This window comes from Festucalex cinctus, chromosome 17, assembly GCF_051991245.1.
Source record: "Festucalex cinctus isolate MCC-2025b chromosome 17, RoL_Fcin_1.0, whole genome shotgun sequence".
Classification (NCBI taxonomy): domain Eukaryota; kingdom Metazoa; phylum Chordata; class Actinopteri; order Syngnathiformes; family Syngnathidae; genus Festucalex; species Festucalex cinctus.
In genome coordinates this window covers 15,560,333-15,580,821 of record NC_135427.1, presented here as the reverse complement: position 1 = coordinate 15,580,821, position 20,489 = coordinate 15,560,333, and the positions used below count along the sequence as shown (strand labels likewise).

The 20,489-nt window shown below is 36.7% G+C and overlaps 2 protein-coding genes across 14 annotated transcripts; both read left to right on the top strand.

Annotated features, from left to right (window-relative positions):
- The first annotated feature begins 7,465 nt into the window (after positions 1-7,465).
- Positions 7,466-12,786, top strand: LOC144005391 (uncharacterized). Of its 13 annotated transcripts, none has more exons than XR_013279551.1 (4): positions 7,466-7,793; positions 10,317-10,334; positions 10,420-10,497; positions 12,515-12,786. XR_013279551.1 is itself a non-coding variant. In XM_077503520.1 (4 exons), exons 2-4 carry the CDS (start codon positions 7,788-7,790, stop codon positions 12,741-12,743), a joined length of 345 nt encoding a protein of 114 aa, XP_077359646.1. In that variant the 5' UTR covers positions 7,466-7,620; positions 7,687-7,787; the 3' UTR covers positions 12,744-12,786. The 13 variants fall into 13 exon arrangements, 8 of the variants coding, with proteins under 8 accessions (XP_077359646.1, XP_077359649.1, XP_077359648.1 ...); XR_013279553.1 differs by having other exon boundaries at positions 10,396-10,497; XR_013279550.1 differs by having other exon boundaries at positions 10,308-10,334; positions 10,396-10,497.
- A 1,875-nt stretch (positions 12,787-14,661) lies between these two features.
- pnmt (phenylethanolamine N-methyltransferase) lies at positions 14,662-19,416 on the top strand. The gene is made up of 3 exons (XM_077503516.1): positions 14,662-15,638; positions 16,984-17,194; positions 18,978-19,416. The coding sequence occupies exons 1-3, from the start codon at positions 15,467-15,469 to the stop codon at positions 19,414-19,416; spliced, it is 822 nt and encodes a 273-aa protein (XP_077359642.1). The 5' UTR covers positions 14,662-15,466.
- Positions 19,417-20,489: the final 1,073 nt, after the last annotated feature.

The following is a 20,489-nucleotide window of genomic DNA, read 5'->3' as shown; positions in this document are numbered from 1 at the left end:
TATTTTTGGCGTTTGCCCGCACATTGTCATCCATTATCATCAAGGCGAGCGGCGGCTTCCATCTTCTTTTGTCGGCCCGCGTTGCCATTAAAGAGCACGAGAGGCTACCAGCGGATGTACAACAAGTGCGCGTCTTTAGCAGATCACATGGCGCCATGAAAGACGGCCAACGTTAGATCCACATCACACGCGTCAAAAGACACGCCGTCAAAGTGTCCCGCTATTCGCCCCGAGCCACTCTCACAACCAACAAAAAAAAAACACACAAAACCCGCTGCTCATGCATTTTACATCAGCCCGAGATTCCTCTCTCAGAAATAAATATCAATTATTGAAATTGTTAATTAGGCGCCGCGTAATTGGCCGAGATTCACATGAATAAATCACGGTGAGCATTAATTATTGATTGGCAAAAGAGAGGAGGGAAAGAATCCAGCGCGTTTGAGAGTCTCTTAAGATCAACAGCGAGAGGAAATATGAGTTTTGGCCTCCAGTAATGTCCAATTAAAGGATTTCCGCCTTTTTTTTTTTGGTGCGCCAGTCAAGCACTTTGACTTTTTCGTAAGGATGGACGACAGTTCCGGGAAGTTGCTCGGCGGGCACGCCTCGACAGATCAAAATGGGAGGTTAAGATGTCTCAACACGGACGTTACTAGAACCTGGATTGCCGGTCACCTCTCGTGGCTGAAGACAGGTGGCAGCCATCTTGCGTTGCCACTCTTACTGACAACTTGTCTTGTTTTGTTTTTTTGTTTTTGTTTTCACTGTTATCAGTACATATTTTATACCAGCAATACTCATTTCATTTTTGAAGGTTCTGACAACATGATGACGATGAATCTTTGAGTCGCACTCGGAGATCGAGAGAACATTTCGCATTTCTACGGAGGGCCAAAAATGCCAAAAATTAAAAATACATAAAAGTGCAAATAAAAATGAATATAAAAAATATAATTCAAAAATGAAATACACAAAAATATTAAGTAGAAATAAAAACAACAAAAATACATACACATGAATAAATAAATAAAAATAAAAATAAATACAAAAATAAAAATAAATAGAATTAAGGATGTTAGCATGAAATGCGTCATGACAAATTATTCAAAATGAGGGGGCGGTCCTTACCGTGTTTTCTTTATTTCCAAATTCAACCCTATTTTTATTTTTTGAATCAAGTATTTTTATTTTTTATTATCTGTTTTTATTTTCAGTTTTATTTGTTTTGTTTTTTTGTTTAATATGGCATTTTTTTGTCCTCCATACAATCCGACCAATGAAATGTGCATTTAGAAACTTCTCCCATTTGTACAACTGTACACCGCATATTAATGCGGCATTTTAGAAGGCAGAAAATAACACAGAAAAAAAAAATCAATGAATTCAAGTTGGCCGTTACTTAGCAAGTTGGATGAGAAAAAGACGTGAATTTGTGAATTTGATCACATTAGGAAATGTTGGGCGAAAAGACTAAACATGTCAGATTAAATCTGTAATGTGTTGTTTTTTGTTTTTGTTTTTTGTAAAAAAAAAAAAAAAAAACAAGGACAAGAAGGACATTGTTTAAATTTTTTTTTTTTAAATAAGCACAAAAATTTGGCATAGAAAATAACACTTATTCAGCTAACGATTTTGTAAATTGTGTATGGAGGGTTCCTCAGATGGCAAAGGTGAGTTCCAAAATGCAAACTTTTATTAAATCGACACTTGACTCATTGAACAATTTTCAGCAGTGAAAAGTTCATATTTTGTCCAGAATGAATTTGATAACTTCATAATTTTTTTTCATGTACAATTAATACCTTTAAAAACTATTTTGTTTTTCCTGCTGTCGACTGATGATGACATCACCTGTGCTGAGGAAGTTAGGTAACGGCCAATCATGTCTCACCTGTTTTCTGGGTTTGGTCAGTAAAGTGAGCCATGATTGGTCGTTACCTACTTCGTCAGCACAGGTGATGTCATCATCAGTCGACAGCAACAACAGCAAGTAGAAAAATTACTTTTTAAAGTTAATAATTGTACATGAAAAATAATAAAGTTACCCCGTTAACTCATTCACTCCCAGAAATTTTGACAGAAGCAACCCCCTTTGATCCCGGCTGTTTTGATGGATATGCAAAAAAAAAAAAAAAAGAACATGGAACCTACCAAAAGAAAGATTATAGTCTCTTCTTTCATCAGGAAATATGTTTCTATCTGTTTCAGTTTTGCAGCAATTAGCAATTAAAATATAGCTAAGTTTCATCATTATTCACAAATCTGTTTAAAACAGTGGGGAAAAACATGGCCATGGTTGATCTCTTATACTCTGCTGCCAGCTACCGGCCGATTTTGTAATACCTACCATTGCTTCAAGCATTCGCTTCAGTTCAGAGGCTGCATAAAAGCCTTCTTTATGCTCGAACATTAAAAAAAAAACAAAAAAAAACGTATAAACACGTCTTTGGGAGCATGGTAATATTTAAAATAGAACGTATTCATACGTTTATGGGAGCAAATTAGTTAATTATCCACAAAATATGAACTTTTTACTGCTGAAAATGGCTCAGTGAGTAAAGTATCCCTTTAACAACTCAAAGCGATAAGCCTTCAAAATAAAAGCACACCGTATAATAGCTTATTTGACAAATGCTAAAAAAAGTAGCATAAATGAAATGACTTCTATATCATGATTTTGGAGTAAAAAAAAAAAATACGGAAATGACAACTTTGGAAGTTGTTCCAGCAATGTGGTCGGAAAATACTTGCATGTGTCACACGTATGTTTTAAGAGTTCAATTAAAAAGCGGATGAGTGCTCCACTTTTTTCCTGCCTTGAACGGAGACGATTGCGGAGTTTTGTCTGCGTCTCTTTGGTGCTGATTGAAGGGTAACGTAGTGCGTTTTTTGGACTTCTTTAGATGATAAGAAGAAAAAAAATTTCCTGTGATTCCCATTGTGAAATCTCCTTCTGGCTCTTTTTTTTTTTTTTTTTTTTTTTTCATTTGTGACGGCCGGATAATTAAACCTCTGTAGTATTGTCTTGCATCTTTTCTCTTTCTCGCAGCAGCAGCAGCAGCAGCAACGGGTGGGGGGGAGATTCCCCTGTGGGCTCGCAAAGACATCAGTAGCGTTTCTTTTCCTTTCCAGCCCCTCCCTCCGTTCATTTGCGGGACGAGACGTCGGCCGTGTCGACCAAATTCTTCCGCCTTTGAAACTAAATATCCAAATATTCTTTATTTTTTAAGGCATTTTTTTTTAAATGCTTCGATATTATTATTCAAGGAGAGGCTTCATTTATCATCTTCTAACAACTCCCCGATGGAAATCGGGATTATTAGACGCGTTTCATATGATTTCATTGCAATGTAAAAATCCTGTGATCACGTCAGAAAAGTTATTAAATGAACAACTTTCATTACAGTCGCATTGAAGATCATCAAGATAAGGATAAGAAAAGCGGGATAGACTATTTATGAAGATATGCACGCCCGTACCGTGTAGTATGATTTTCTTTGAATCTGAAAAAAAATTAAATATAAATACAACAAAATTTTATAATTTGACTATATTAATTTAAAAAAATATTGTTCTTCTATTTAGTGTTGTTCCGATACCGTTTTTGGCTCCCGATTCCGATACCGATACCCAGCTTTGCAGTATCGGCCGATACCGATACCATACCGATACTTAAGGTTTTTTTTTCCTCAACATGAAAAAGCTGCCCTGCCATTGGTTCAGAGCATTCAAGGGCCAATAGGATATCTTAGATCGGCATGCAGTGAACATCGTGCAGTGAATGTCGTGCACCAGCAAGACACAAGATGCAGCATCCAAAATCCTATATTAGCGTTGGAATTAATGGTATCGGCATGTTACTTGTGCGTAGTCACCGATACCACTGTTTTAATGCAGTATCGGCACCTCTGCCGATATCAGTATCGGTATCGGTACACTACTTCTATTTGTACATAGAAAATTATTGTCTTTGTTTTAAAAATAACAAAATTTGTCTCGAAAAAACATGTATCTCCAAATTTTGTGATAATTCATAAAATGGAGTTAAAATTAAAAAGGTGTACTGTACTGTAGAAAAAAAAACGATGGTATTTTTTCTGCCACTAGATGGCATCATTCCATCTGTAAGACATTGGCGACAGCTTGGTGCATTTTTCTTTTCATATTAAGAGCCATCGAATCGTTAACATGAAGTTACTTGTGAAATTCTGCACATTTTTAAAATTGTAAAATACAACTTGACCCCAATCTCCACAAATATATGCTTATTATTAAATTAATTACTGCTAAATTTTGACGTGAACGTGTCTGCTGCGTTGCGACTGGAATTCCCCCAGGCTTTTAATCGCACGTTTAAAAAATTAGTGAACTTTAACTCAAAATTAATGCACTAATTTTGACACCGTAATATTTTTTGTTTAAAATTAGTATTTTTATGTGCCGATGCCCACCTCTGCTCCTGTGCGCACAAAAATCAAAAAAGTAGCAGGCAGGCGAGGAGGAAGCGCTGTCGGACAACAGAGAAGTCACACGCCACTCACCCTCCCAGTCCAAAGCGGTAGCCGTCGGCGAAACGGGAGCTGGCGTTCCAGAAGACGCTGTCCGGTTGCTGCAAGAACCGCACCGCTCTGTCCTCTGAGACCAAATGGGAAGGAAAAAACAAAATACAAAATATGTATGCTGTGTATTTTTCTACATGTTTTGGCCACAAGCACTTTTGTGGCATGGAGAAGTTGGACTTTCCAGGGAAACTACAGACGGGAGGCTCACTTTTGCAAAACTCGTTCTGCGTGCACGCACTTGCTTTCGACTTGTTTTTGTTGTTTTCAAGTGAAAGGGAAAATGTGCTCAATTAAAAAAATATAAACATAGGCAACTGTATTTTCAAATGTTCTAATGGCTTAAATTTGTTTTTTCTCGATATAAAAAAAATTGTAAAATAAGATTTGAATCATTTTAGGGATGTTTTTTGCACAACTTTTGTTTAGTATTTAGTTTAATGTTTTTACTCTGCAATTTTTTTTTCTGTCTGTGTGCAGTTACTTTTTATTTTTTTCTCAAATAAAAGGAAAAACTTCACAAAATTTCTCTAACGTAAAAACATGTCCAAATGTGACTTTAAAAGTGGCTGTCATCTGTTTCCAGAAAAAAAAGAAGAATACAAAAATGAAAAAAAATCTTTGCCTTATGTATAAATATAAATTCACAAAGATGAAAAAAATGCATCTCCCCCAATTTTTTTATTTTTGTTTTTGTTATTCAAATTATATATATATATTTCTTCTGGCTACAAAGAAAATAAAGTTAAAAAAATGTTTGAGTTTTTTGCTATTTAAATAAAAGAAATCATATCTGCTAAAAATAAAATGTTTTTTTATATGTTTTGAATAAAAAATAAAAAGATATATCTGAGATTTAAAAAAAATCAAAATTTTTCTTAATTGAAAACAAGTATGTCCATTTTTTTACGAGAGGATAAAAAAAAAAAAATTACGTTTTTACTTTGCAAATTTTTTTCTGTCTGTGTGTGGTTGCTTTATTTTTTTTTCTCTCAAATAAAAGGGAAAACTTTGCAAAATTTCTCCAACGTAAAAACGGTGTATAAAAAATAAAATCACTAAAAGGATGAAAGAAATGCATCTCCCCCATTTTTTTTTTAAATTTGTGTTTATTTAATTTTATTTAAATAATTACAAAATAAAAATATTTTTTTCAGGCAACAAAGAAAATAAACTAAAAAAAAATTGAAATACCAAAAGAAAAAATCGTTTCTGCAAAAAAATAAAATATTAAATACGTTTTGAATTTAAAAAAAAAAGAAGATTTCTGAGATAAAAAAAAAATAAAAAAATCTAAATTTTTTTCAATGAAAAACAAGTATGTCCAAATTTTGTGTGTCTATTTGAGCTCAATTCAACCTCGTCAAACTAAATGAAATGGAAACCTTTGGTTGCTTTGCAGATCAAAAGGAAAACTTACAAAATGTGTTAAATGAAAAATGAATAAACGTGTGTCCATCCATCCATTTTTTTAACCGCTTACTGACTGTCATTATTTGAAACGACAATTATAAAATGTGTCTTACCCTGGCTGACCGCCAGGTCCACGTCCATTTTGTTGGAGCACAGGATGTCGTCATTCCTGTCAATCAAAAGATCTGCAAGGTGGCAAATCATCTCGCTCCTCTGAAAACAGTCAGAAAAAAAAAAAAAAAGGATGAGTCCCAACATGCAGTACCACATTCCTCCACAAGATGTAAGTGTTGATCAAGAAATCAAATGTCAAACCTTTGCACATTTGTTTCTTTCAGTGTGCAGTTATTTTTTTTAATATTTTTCTCAAATAAAAGGGAAACCTTTGCAATATTTTCGCTAACGTAAAAACATGTCCATATGTGACTTTAAAAAGTGGCTGTTATGTTTCCAGTAAAAGAAAAATACAAAAATGGAAAGAAAAAAAATATCTTTGTCTTGTATATAAAAATAAAATTATTAAAAGATTGAAAAAAATGCATCTTTTTGTTGTTCAAATAATAAAAAATAAAAAAAAATTCTGGCTACAAAGAAAATAAACTAAAAATAATGCTTGAGTTTTTTGTTATTGAAATAAAAGAAAAATCGTTTCTGCTAAAAAATAAAATGTTTTTTTTAATATATTTTGAATAAAAAAAAAGATATTTCTGACATAAAAAAAAAAATCTTATAACGTGGCACTATAAGTGTAATAATGAATTACTCTAAAATAACAAAATAATATAATAATAATATAATAATAATCATCATCATAATCATCATCACAATCATAATAATAATAATATACCTTTAACAAATAATGTGTTGCTCATTGTATCATTTAGTTATTATCGTTGTTATTTAAGTATAATATCAGACTGAATATTGATTTATTCCGTAACAGTTTTCCGGTACTGTGGTGCCTTGAGGTACAAAATAACTGGGAATCCCGTAGATGTACGAACGAACACAATCTAATATCAATCAAATATTCAAATACAAGAAGTGCAGTAAAACAGACAAACAATACTAATACACATATATCGTTTTTTTTTTTTTACTTCTCCCTTTTACTGGTGATCTAAGGCTCCAGTTAACTGTACTATACTGCCTCCATATGGCCAAGGTGAGCATACTAGAAGGAGCAGAACAATGTCCACTGAATGAAAGCAACAACAACAAAAAAAAGTATGGATGTTTTCTTTGTATTCTTTCTAACTCATTCCTTCCCCTCCACGAGTTATCTCGGGTATTTAATATATGCTGCTCGCCCCCATCCACGAATTAACTCGGGTTTTGTTTTGTTTTGTTTTTTAATGCACTGGACGTAGGAGAACCTCATGCAAGTCCCCAGCAAGTATTGAGCCGAAAAAATAATTGTAATGAGGTGTCGTTGCCAGCAGATGGCCACAGTAGCTTTGATCAGAGGAGAGATAGCATGTAAGGGAATAGAAGAAGCCCACAGTGGACAAGGAAGTAGGTGGACCATGTGGAGGAGGATTAGCTTAGCAATTTGTTAAGACGTGGGAACTGGGAAGCCACCGGGCGATCGCGCGTCTGTTTGATTTCCCGTTCACCGGATGACACTTCCTGGGCAAACTGCGTCGAGGTATGATGAAAGAAGCCACACAGCAATCGTCGTATGGCTTTTTACCTGACACGTCCCCTTGTCAAGCCACCGGCTTCTCCAGACTACCGCATTCTCCGGTTAAATCACCGTGGGCAAACGTGTTCACGCCACAGATCAAAGACGGGTAAGCGGCGTCGCCAATCGCCATGCAGGTAAGCACCAACTTGGTCCAATGCTAAATTTCACAACTTCAAGATGACTTTTTACACTGTGCATCTATCCAGCCCACATCATATGATACCTATACTATGTATTGCCTCGTGTGTTATACTGTATAGCAGTGCACGATAAGTACCGGTCGGGTCAGTTCAAAGTTGAGTTTTGACTTGAAGTGCATCTTTTCACAAAACCATCTTTTCTCCGTTATTTTTGTCAAAACAGGCTTTTCGGTGAAACTTGCCTCTCTTCTACTGGTGATTACTCAGGAATGACAAACGCTAGAGAGAAATGTTTTTTTTCTGATGAAAAATGAGGATTTATATCCCCATAGAACACAATATTCTGTAGGGCGTCAAAACGGGTTCAAATCTTTTAAAATGGCTGGCACTGAGGGGATGGCAGCACTGCAAATGGCTGCCATTCAATGAGTTAATTACATCATTTCTGCATGTTTTTCTAAAGTACAATATCGATTACTTTTTTTTTTTTTTTTTAATAAAAATAATTTTGCAAACATTTTTGGGGGAGGCTGGAACGGATTAACGGCAGTCCTATTCATTTCTATTGGCAAAGATGATTTGAGATAACTCAGTGGTTCCATGGAACAAATTCTAATATCTCAATGTACCACTGTACTTTATTCACAATATCACATACTATATCTAGACTTGCAGCTACTTAGTCTTGATTTCTAAATTACTGTACAAATGTTATTGTTCAAAACTGTTAGGGTATACTTATATGCTGTACAGTATATATAAATCAGAGTCCATAGTTTTAAATAAATAAATAAATAAGCACTTGAAAACTTGAATCTTTTATGTTCATTTTTCGATGGAAAAAGAAAAGCAAAAAAAAAAAAAAAAGGTGCGTATCTGAAGTTAGTCAAGTTTGTGAGCGCAAGGAGCCCCGAGCACAGTCCCGCCCCGCCCCGCCCCGCCCTGCTGTCATCGGGCTCGGCATCACCTGCCCCTCAGCACCCAACAAACTCAATAACATAACGTGATTCCATTATTTGGGCCCTGTTTTCTCTCGAGTCGGCTTTTTGCTCTTTATCTACACCTCGTCGTCATCTGTTGTTCGTCCATATGATCCATTTGTCCATCGGCGGAAGGAGCCGAGCGTTGCTTACCTTGATGCTCCAGGCGCCGCACTAATAAACGCACACAATAACGAACGAACAGTTTGTGTGTGTTGTGTTGGCTGCTTTTTTTTCATTGTGTGTCTCAGTCAAAAGTACTCAAAAGCACTTGTGTATTTTACACAGCTCATGTAAAGTAGATTTATGTATAAAAATTATTGGTGTGAGGCGATTAACATTTTTAATCATAATTAATCGCATGACTTCAATAGTTATAACTTGTTTAATCTCAAATTGTATATCTGTTCTAAATGTACAATAAATTTTAAAGTTTTCATACTCAACATAAAAGTGAAAAAAAATGTAGAAATATGTCATTTCATAATCATTTATAAAAGAGGTTAAATGAAAAAACTATACTGTACTGCAGGAAACGAGTGATGTCGATTTTGGTTGATGTCATTTTTCTGCCACTAGATGGCATAATTGCATCTGTAAGACGCTGGTGACAGCTCAGTGCATTTTTCTGATTATATTAAGAGCTATCTAATCTTTAACATGAAGTGACTTGTGAAATTCTGCACATTTTTAAAACTGTAAAATACAACTTGACCCCAGTCTCCACAAAAATATGCATTATTATTACATTTATTAGCGGTAAATTTTGACACGGACATGTCTGCTGCATTGCGACTGAATTCCCCCAGCAGATGATTGTCCATTAACTCATTCACTCCCAGCCATTTTCACTGAAGTAACCCCCTTCGCTCCAGGCAGTTTTACTGGATTTTGACTCATTTTGCAAGGCCCATAGAATATTGTGTTCTATTGCTATAAAAAGAACGATGTCTCCGTTTTGCAGCAATTCGCATTAGAATATAGCTAAGTTTCATCATTATTTACAAACCTGTTGAAAACACTGGGAAAAAACAGTTTGCTGCAACATGGCCCTGGCTGATCTCTTATACTCTGCTGCCACCTGCTGGCCGTTTTTTGTAATAACTACCATTGCTTTAAGCGATCTCTTCAGGTCAGAAGCTACATCAATGCCTGTAATCTGTATGTTCTATCATAAAAACAAAAACAAAAAAACGTACAAATAGGTTTTTGGGAGTTTAGGACAAAATATTAAAAATGTATTTATACGTTTTTGGGTTTGAATGAGTTAAAGGTGTGCTTAAAAAAAAATTGGTGCCACACTGATTTTTACGTCTTGCAGCTTGGTCCTAAACTTGGCCCCTCTGCAATAAACAAGGACTCACTTTCCAGGGTCATATTGGAGAGAAAGAATGTCGGCCTTACCGCGCTTTTGTGTTTCACATCGGCATGCAACCAAAATAACCGCAGACGCGCAACTATGTAAACAGCGCACTAATCCGCCTTCCACCCACCTCTGCCCCAACACTTGGACCCGCATTCTGGCAAGCTCACTCAGCAGATGCAAGTAGGAAAAGTAAGTTGGATCAAATTTTGAAACAACAAGATTGCGTTGTGACTCTGAAAAAGATGAGCAGCGTTGGCGATGCACTTGACTGCAGTGTGACGGAGGAGGACTGGCAGAGAGGACAAAGCTACTCGGCTCACTGGCACAGCCTCGGCGTGTCTCGGGTGCAAAGGTTGGCACGTCAACTTTTCATTCTTTTCGATGGTATTTTTGAGGGACAGAGCGGGTCACGGCACCACTTTGAAATGGCAAGAAATTGAATGTCTACACTTTGAGTAGGGTTGGGGTTACGGCTATATTATTATAATAATAATAATAATAATAAGAAGAAGAAGAAGAAGAATTATTATTATTATTATGATTTATTAATTATTATTGTTATATATATATTCGATTTAACTTCAGTTCAATTTGATTTCAATTTTTTTCTATTCAATTCAATTCAAATCAATAATTGATTACTTATCACAAATCTATTCTTAAATTGATTTAAAAAAACGCATTAAATTTAACATTAAATTTTATAAAATAATTATATATATATATATATATATATATATATATATATATATATATATATATATATTAGGGGTGTTTAAAAAAATCGATTCGGCGATATATCGCGATACTACATCGCGTGATTCTCGAATCGATTCAATTAAAAAAAATCGATTTTTTTTTTTTTTTTTTTTTTTTTTTTTTTTTTTTTTTTAAGAGCTCAGAATTGTTCATTCGGTATTCGGATTCAACGGATTCAACGTCTTATCATCATTGCCTTTTTTTTTTTTGTGTGTGTGAATCGATTTTTAAACTTCCATTTTTAATGGAAAAATATTCAACAAAACGTCTGACTTCGGGTTAGGATTCACACCTTGAGCATGGAAGAATGTTATATGAACGGAACATTAAGCCTTAATATTTTATTTTAATGCTGTTCAAACATGAAACAGATTACAACCTCTATAAGATAAATAAATAATACATTTTCATATAAATCTTACACTCTACAAGCTTACTGATTAGTATTTTCTAAATTTGAATGAAAAAAAATCGCAACAATCGACTTATAAATTCGTATCGGGATTAATCGGTATCGAATCGAATCGTGACCTGTGAATCGTGATACGAATCGAATCGTCAGGTACTAGGCAATTCACACCCCTAATATATATATATTCGATTTAACCAGTTTGATTTGATTTAAAAAAAAATTATTCAATTCAACTCAATATTGATTACTTATCGAACATCAATTCTTCTTAAATTGATATAAAACTCCACAAACGTGAAATTCCGCGTTAAATTTTGCATAGGCAGTGACTGGTTAAATGATTTAGTTTATTAATGAAAGTAACACCTGCTATAATGACTTAAGTGTTGCACAAGGATGAGTTGAAAATATTTTCTTAATTTTAATTCAGTAATTGTAAATATAAATTTAAAACATTCAGAATTTTCTTATAGTGCAATAAGTCAGGTCTTTCCTAAATGTAAGAAAATACTATTAAATTAATGTGAACAGTAAATTTCAAGAAAACAGTAAGATACAAAAAAATTGGCCTTTAAAATTCTATTGTCATAAGAATTTATGGCTACAAAGAAATATTAAAATAATCGATTCATGGTTTTATAAATCGATATGGGCTCGAAAAGGAAAATCGATTTAACATTGATTATTCGATTTTTTTTTATTTTTATTTTATTTTTTTATTTTTTTTAAACCCACTCCTATTGAGGGTTATATAAAAAAAAATGTAGGATTACTGTATGTAGGACTGCCTTTCTGTGATCTTGGATTAGAGATTTAGTTGTCACTTGTGGTTATGGTTCAGTTTTGGGCTTCAGGTTCAAGTTTGGGAATAGGATTTGGCCATTGAAGATGAATGTGACATGGAAGAAGGGATCACTTTTGGAGCTGTACTTTGGTGATGAGGTTCCAGGGCGCATGGGGGGGGCTCTGTGACGGGTTCAAAGTCAGACTTCAAAGTTTAGCTTCCAAATTCCAACCATGGAAGCCATATTCCAAATTTTGAAATTTTAATTGAGGGTGTGATTGGGTACCCGGTTGGGGTTAGGAGCAATCCGATTTGCTTTCAGGTTTAGTGGTTGGTCCTTTCTAAAAACATGGGTGATGTTGGACATGGGTGGGGGCAGGCATTCCAAGTGCATTTCTTTGTGTGCTCCTCCAGGCCCACAGTGAGCGAGGCAGAGCGCTCAGAGAAACACTGGCAAGCCAGGCGACTCCTGCACCGCCTCCTCTCAGGGGTCATCGGTCACAGGCTGCCTCCGGAGACCAACAAAACGGTTGAGCAAGGAAGCCCGTTGCACGTCCACCAAGGAGGCTTCAAAACCCCAAAGAGTCTGGTGTTGGAAACCAAGACCACCATGAAGATGACACTGCCGAGGTTCCTGGGTTGAAGGATTCGAGCTTTTGAATAAACCACAAAGCTGAAGTGACCAATTCTGTCCTGTTTGCTTTCATTTCCAAATATGGACGCTTCTCAGTCATTTCATCACAAAATTGGCAAATGTGGCCAAAAGCGATGCCAGGGAGATGATCACATGCCGTCGTTTGATTTCACCACCACGACCGTGTGGCAGAATTCCACATTCCAAACACCGAGACTGCAAGACTGCGTGTGTGTCCATCTGCCAGGAGATGAACGAGGTGTCAAGGGACCCCCCGAGGAGATCAGTTTTGATGACAACGTGGCAATTTTCCACAGCAGTTCATCAGCTGCTGCTTACACCGGGAATCGGCGCTAAACTCGTCCAATCAACGGCTCAGACTGTGTTTTGTCAGCTGGCCTCGGTTGCTTGCGCTGTTCAAAGTCGAACATGCGTCCTTTAACCTCCCACCGCAATAAATAAGACTTCAGCTACCAAAAAAGTGAATGTTGGACGGCTATGATTCAGCAGAACGCTTCCAAACAACACCGGGCATACATGCTTGGGTTCTTTTCATGTTTTCAGAATATTTTCGAGTACATTTGGGCAGGCGATAGGTCCGTCTTCTTGGTTTAGGGACCTGATTGGGGGGGCACGATTCAGACCTAACGGACCAAAAGTATGCAAAGTATCGCACTCCCATGCTCTAAAAACAGTTAGGTCAAAAATAACCCACATTGAGTCAAGAATGGACCGACCCAATGTTTTTGGCTCACATAACTCAACTTTTTGAGTTATGTGACCCAAAAAATTCAAATTAAATTGATAATGCACAAAGCAACGCATTTTGGGAGGGTTGTTTAACTTGTAGGTTATCAATTTGACCCAACTTTTTGGGTTAATTGAGAAACTCAATTGAGTTGGGTAAAAAAAGAACTGACCGAGTGATTTATTCACGGTAACCCCCAAAAATCGGTCAAATTAAATTAACAACCCACAAAGCAACCTAATTTTGGGGTCTGTTTGGTGGGAGTATTCATTTGACCAAACTTTTTTGTTAATTGAATGACCCAATTGAACTGGGTCAAAAATGAACTGGTCTGACTTTTAGAGTTAAGACAAAATGTTGGGTCAAATTAAATTAATAACCTGCAAAGGAACACATTTTTTGGGTTGTTTTGTGGGTTATTTATTTGACCCAACATTTTGGGAACACCCTTAAAACTGCTGGGTCAAAAATAACCCTATTTTGGTCAAAAACTGGACTGACCCTCTACTTGGGTCAATTTGACCCAACTTTGGGTTGAAGTTGGGTCAAACTGATCCAATTTTTTATTTTTTTTTTCCATGGGTCAAAAATAACCCAATTTTGGTCAAAAATTGGACTGACCCTCTACTTGGGTCAATTTGACCCAACTTTGGGTTGAAGTTGGGTCAAACTGATCCAATTTTTTTTTTTTTTTTTCATGGGTCAAAAATAACCCAATTTTGGTCAAAAATTGGACTGACTCGCTACTTGGGCCAATTTGACCCAACTTTGGGTTGAAACAAGACAGAATTGGATCATTTTGACCCAACTTTGGGTTAAAGTTGGGTCAAATTGATCCAATTGTGTTTTGTTTTTGGTTCATGGGTCAAAAATAACGCAATTTTGGCCAAAGACTGGACCGACCCGCTACTTGGGTCAATTTGACCCAACTTTGGGTTGAAACAAACCAAAATTGGATCAATTTGACCCACCTTTGGGTTAAAGTTGGGTCAAATTGATCCAATTGTGTTTTGTTTTTGGTTCATGGGTCAAAAATAACACAATTTTGGTAAAGATTGGACCGACCCGCTACTTGGGCTAATTTGACCCAACTTTGGGTTGAAACAAAATAAAATTGACTCAACTTCAACCCAACGTTGGGTCAAATTGACCCAAGTTGTGGGTCGGTTAAATTTTTGACCCAAATTGGGTTATTTTTGACCCAACAGTTATAAGGGTGCAAATGTAATAACCCAGAAAGTTGGGTCAGTGCCTGATTGACTCAATTTGGTTATTTTTTTACTCAAGTGCAAACCGGATGGCAGTGCCAACTGTGAAGAATTGTCCTCGAGATGTGGAGTGTTTCGATTCAAAGGGTGCCATCCTCAAGGAATTGGGAACCTATTGGGCTCAGGTTGCAGATATTCCATCGACTCGACATCCAATGCGGACCAAAACCTGAACACGAAGCACCGTTAGTGATTCTGTGAGCAAGTTACAGCAACCACAACCGCGATGACAGGTCAGTCTGGCTCAGGACAGTTCATGAGCGGTCAGGTTTGAGACACAAATAACTGCTGACATGCCATCCCAAGAGAATAACCAACTGGTCTGAGCCAAAGTTTAGTTTTGTTAACCCAAATGAAGAAACAAAACCATGATCTATGAGAAGGATGTGCTCAAGGGCAGGCAAGGGCAAACCTGGACAGATCATGAAGATAGAAGCCCCCGCCGAGGGGCTGCTTGCAAGACCTGAAAGCAATAACGTGTCCATTAGTGTTGCTGAAAGCCTCGCTAATCTGATGGCATCGGCGCTCGAGGGCAGGAAAAGAAAAGCACAAACAAAACGCTATCATGATTCGACACTATCGCCCCTAAAAACGCCAACGCACGACCTACAGTAGGTACACCCACACACAAAATAACGCGATTATATAAGGTGGCATCCAAAGAGGTACGTGCACGGCGCACCTGGAAGCTCACAAGTGAACAGACTTTTATCCACATGGAGCAAACGGGGACAGAAAACGGAGTGGCGGCCATGGCCGCCCACTACCAGCGTTTTGACCCGGCGGCGTATCTGCAGTACAACTACACGCCGCCGCGCGCCGACTTTGACCGGAAGGACAGCATCGTGCCGTGGAAACTGGCGTGCCTGCATCGAGCCTTCACCGAAGGTAAGGAACAGAAAAGAAAGTATTAACTCATTCATTCCTTTATCTTCCAATCCCGACAAACATTTCGACTATCCACCCTAACTCCGTTCAACTGTGAGGTGTCTCTAAACTTGTCCGACTTTCACCGTGTCGCAATTTCTCAGCTGTGACAAGCCAAGATCAACTACCTGATCTTAAATTTATTCTCAAAAGATGTGCTAATCTCAAATTCAAAGTCATACAACGATCTGTAAATCATTAGAAAGGTCTAAATTCTTCCGCCAAAAAATATACTTAAAAAAAAAACTTAAAAAGAAGCAATAAAATAACTACCGTAATAGAAAAGTAGTCCTCGGACTTCTCCTAATTTTTGTGCCCAAAATTAAATCATTTCTAAGCCATTTTTAATGCCAGTGTTGTTCCGATACCGATACTGGTATCGGCAGAGGTGCCGATAATGCAATAAAACAGTGGTATCGGTATCGGTGACTACTCACAAGTAACATGCCGATACTATTATTTCCAACGCTAATGTAGAATTTTGGATGCAGCATCTTGTGTCTTGCTGGTGCACAACATTCACTGGTATCACTGGTTCACTGCATGCCGATCTAAGATATCCTATTGGCCCTTAAATGCTCTGAACCAATGGCAGGACAGCTTTTCATGTTGAGGAAAAAAAAAACTTAAGTATCGGTATGGTATCGGTATCGGCTGATACTGCAAAACTGGGTATCGGTATCGTATCGGGAGCCAAAAAACGGTATCGGAACAACACTATTTAATGCTGTAAAATAAGATATATAATATAAATAAATAAGCATTTTGGGATTTTACACTCAACAAAAATATAAATGCAACAATTTTGTTTTTGCTCCCATTTTTTTACAAGATGAACTCAAAGATCTCTTTCTTACATCTCTTTCTACATAAACAATATCACTATTTCAAATATTGTGAGCAGTCTAAGGCACACCTGTGCACGAAACATGGTGTCGGACCAGCATCTTGATAGGGCACACCGGTGAGGTGGGATGGATTATCTCGGCAAAGGAGAAGTGCTCACCATCAGAGATTGACTGGTTTGTGAAAAATATTTGAGAGAAATGGTGATAATTGTGTATGTGGAGTTCATGAGTTCATCTCATAAAAAAATGGGTGCAAAAATAGAAGTGTTGTGTTTAAAATGGGATGGTGACCAAGCTCTGACGCAAATAATGGAAAAAAAAAAAAAAAAAGTAGTTGACGCCCACACAAAAATGTTTGCGATTGTCTGTAGATGCTACAAAATGCCAGCAAAAGACTTCATTCCCCCCTCATTAGACAAGGTTATGTCTGAGACACGTTTTGTAATATTTTCGCTCAGGCGACATCGGCGGCAAGCTGCTGGTGGACATCGGCACGGGGCCCACCCTCTACCAAGTCCTGAGCGCTTGTGAGGTGTTTGAGCGGGTGGTCCTTACCGACTTCCTGGAGGCCAACCGCAAGGAACTGAGGCGCTGGCTGCAAGGCGAGGAGGGCTGCGGCCTGGACTGGACGCCGTACATGCAGCACGTCTGCGAGCTGGAGGGGCGACGGTATTCACATTACACTCGGAAAACAGTCGGGTCCAAAATGGATCGATCCTCAATTTGAGTCAAGAAGATTGGTCTTTTAGTGTAAAACAGCTCATATCGATCAGATACTTTACTCGGGGCCAAAAAAAAAAGGGTTATTTTGTATAAATCAAGCCAGGAAGTGGGTCAAATTGACCCATAAAGTGGATCGGTCCTTTTTTCATCCATAAATGGGTTACTTTTGACCCAACTGTTTTTGGAGTGTAAATAAACAAATCCACCACATATATACTAGGGGTGTCAAAATTAGTGTGTTAATTTTGAGTTAATTTAAACTTCCTTTAACACATCCACTGCCAGCCCAGCAAAAAATGCATCATTTGACGTCTTTTTTTTTCCGTCCATGGCAGTGAATGAGTTAGCGCCACTTTTTTTTTTTTTTTTTTTTTTTTTTTTTTTTTTAAACACACAATTCACAAAAAAAAAGGCTGTACTGGGGGAATTCAAAGCAGCAGACAAGTACGCGTCAAAATTTGATAGTCATAAATTTAATAATGTATATATTTGTGGAGACTGTGGTCAAGTTGTATTTTACATTTTTAAAAATGTGCATAATTTCACAAGTTGCTTCATGTTAAAGATGAGAGCGCTCTTAATATGAAAAGAAAAATGCAATGAGCTGTCACCAGCGTCTTACAGGTGCAATTATGCCATCTAGTGGCCGCAAAAAAGACCTCAACGCAAATCAATATCACACTCGTTTTTTATATTGTACAGTCCATAATTTTAACTGAATTTGATGAATTATTCTGAATTACTGGATCAATGACTAAAAGATGCAGCCAGATTTCTATTAGTTTAACATTTTTTTTTCCACTTTTCTGTTGAAAACTTAGAAAAAATATTTCATTGCACATTTTATTGTACATTTAGAACAGCTAAATTTTTTTTGATTAATCTTAAGTTAACTATTGAAGTCATGCAATTAATTACAATTAAAAATCGTAATTGCCTTAAACCCCTAAAAAATATGTAGTTTTATTTTAATATACAGTGTTTGAGAGTATGACAACTTAAAAAAAAAAGAATTAATTTTATTGTATTGTAAAAAAATGTGATTAATCAGTTAACTATTGAAATCATGTGATTAATTACGATTAAAAAGAATTAATCACCCGACACCTGTAAAAAAAAAAAAAAAAAATGTATCACTTCATTTTAATATACTGTGTTTGAGTATGAAAACTTTGAAAAAAAATGCATTGTACATTTAGAACGAATAAATAAAATTGCGATTAATAAGTTAACTATTGAAGTCATGCGATTAATTATGATTTTTTTTTAAATGAATCACATGCACCTCTAAAAAATATTATCACTTTATTTTAATAAACTGTGTTTGAGTGTATGAAATCTTAGAATAAAATGCATTGTACATTTTATTGTACATTTAAAACAGATTTTTTTTTTTTTTTAAATGCGATTAATCAGTTAAGTATTGAAGTCATGTGACTCATTATGATTAAAAATTTTAATCGCCTGACACATCTAAAAAAAATATATATATATTTGTATCACTTTATTTTATTATACTGTGAGAGTATGACAACTTTGAAAAAAAAATGCATTGTAGAATTAGAACAGATTAAAAAATTGACAAATTAATTAAAAATTAATCAGTTAACTATTGAAGTCATTCGATTAATTCCGATTAAAATTATAATCACCTGACACCCCTAATGAAATAGTTACTATTCAAATATTTGTGCTCCCCCGTTAAACGAACCGTCACCTTCACTTTCAGTGCGTCGGCATGGACCGAGAAGGCGGCCAAGCTCCGCCGGGCGATCGCCGCCATCCTCCCCATCGACGTGCACCGGCCCCAGCCCGTGGAGCCCGGGGCCCTCCCTGCGGCGGGGGCCGACTGCCTGGTGTCCTGCTTCTGCCTGGAGAGCGTCAGCCCCGACCTGGCCGCCTTCACACGGGCCCTGGGCCACATCGGGACGCTGCTGCGGCCCGGCGGCCACCTCCTGCTCATCGGCGCCCTGGAGGAGAGCTTCTACTTGGGCGGGCCCGGGGTGAAGATCCCGGTGGTGCCGCTGGGCGAGGCGGACGTGTGCGCCAGCCTGAACGCGAGCGGCTACACGCTGATCCGGCTGGAGGTTTACACGCTGCCAAGGGACATGAGGGTGGGGGTGGATGATGTGACGGGGGTGTTTTTTGCAAAAGCAAAGAAGGATTAAGGGGGAAAAAAGTGGTCCTAGTGTCCAAAAAAGTGAATTCTATGCGCCTTTTGCTGAATGTATTTATTTTATTTTCAGCTGGAAAAGACTCCCTTTTTGTTGTGTGGTTACACATCGCCCCCTGCAGTCTCCAAACAGCTCCGACAGCAAAAATCAAAGTTTGCCTAGTCTTTAATTTTATTTTTTTAATTCAACAGTACATTGATAATACATTTTGTTTAGCCCACATATTAAATATGTATTGACAAATATATAAAATAGAGTAATTTCATATATTTAAAAGTGGACATATATACAGATATTTAATGTACAAAAAACAAAAACAAAAATTAGATGGAAAATGGATTATAGTTTACTCAAAATTATTCTACACCTGTATGTACTCTCTGCATCTTTCTATTTATAGTGAAGTACAATAATCCCTTTTATTTTTATTGTAATCAAACACCATTAAAGCTATAATATCATAAGAGTGATGTAGGAGCCATATTGGTGGTTTCTTCCTGTTGTGGGCAGAGGGATGTAACGATATCCAAACATCACGATACGATATTATCACAATACAATAATTATTGTGGGGAGGTTGGTGATAAAAGAAGTCACAATATTGTAAAAAAAATAAATAAGCTCATGCTAAAAATAAGTACATATAATATTGAGGCACTTATTGACCAATGCAAGCACACATTGAGTTCCTCCACATATTGACTTGGTTTTATATACATTTAAAAGTATACTTAACTCATTGAACAATTGTTAGCAGTGAAAAGTTCATATTTTGTCCAGAATGAATTTGATAACTTCATTATTTTACAAGTACAATTCATACCTTTTAAAAAGTAATTTTTCTACTTGCTGCTGAGTCATGATTGGTCGTTACCTACTTCCTCACCACAGGTGATGTCATCATCAGTCGACCGCAAGGAGAAAAAATACTTTTTTAAATTGTACATGAAAAATAACAAAGTAATAACAAAAATATTAACTTAATACTGCTGAAAATTGTTCCATGAGTCAAATATCCCTTCAAGGGCCAAAATGTGCCTTGTGAAAATGAAACTGTACTAAATAAA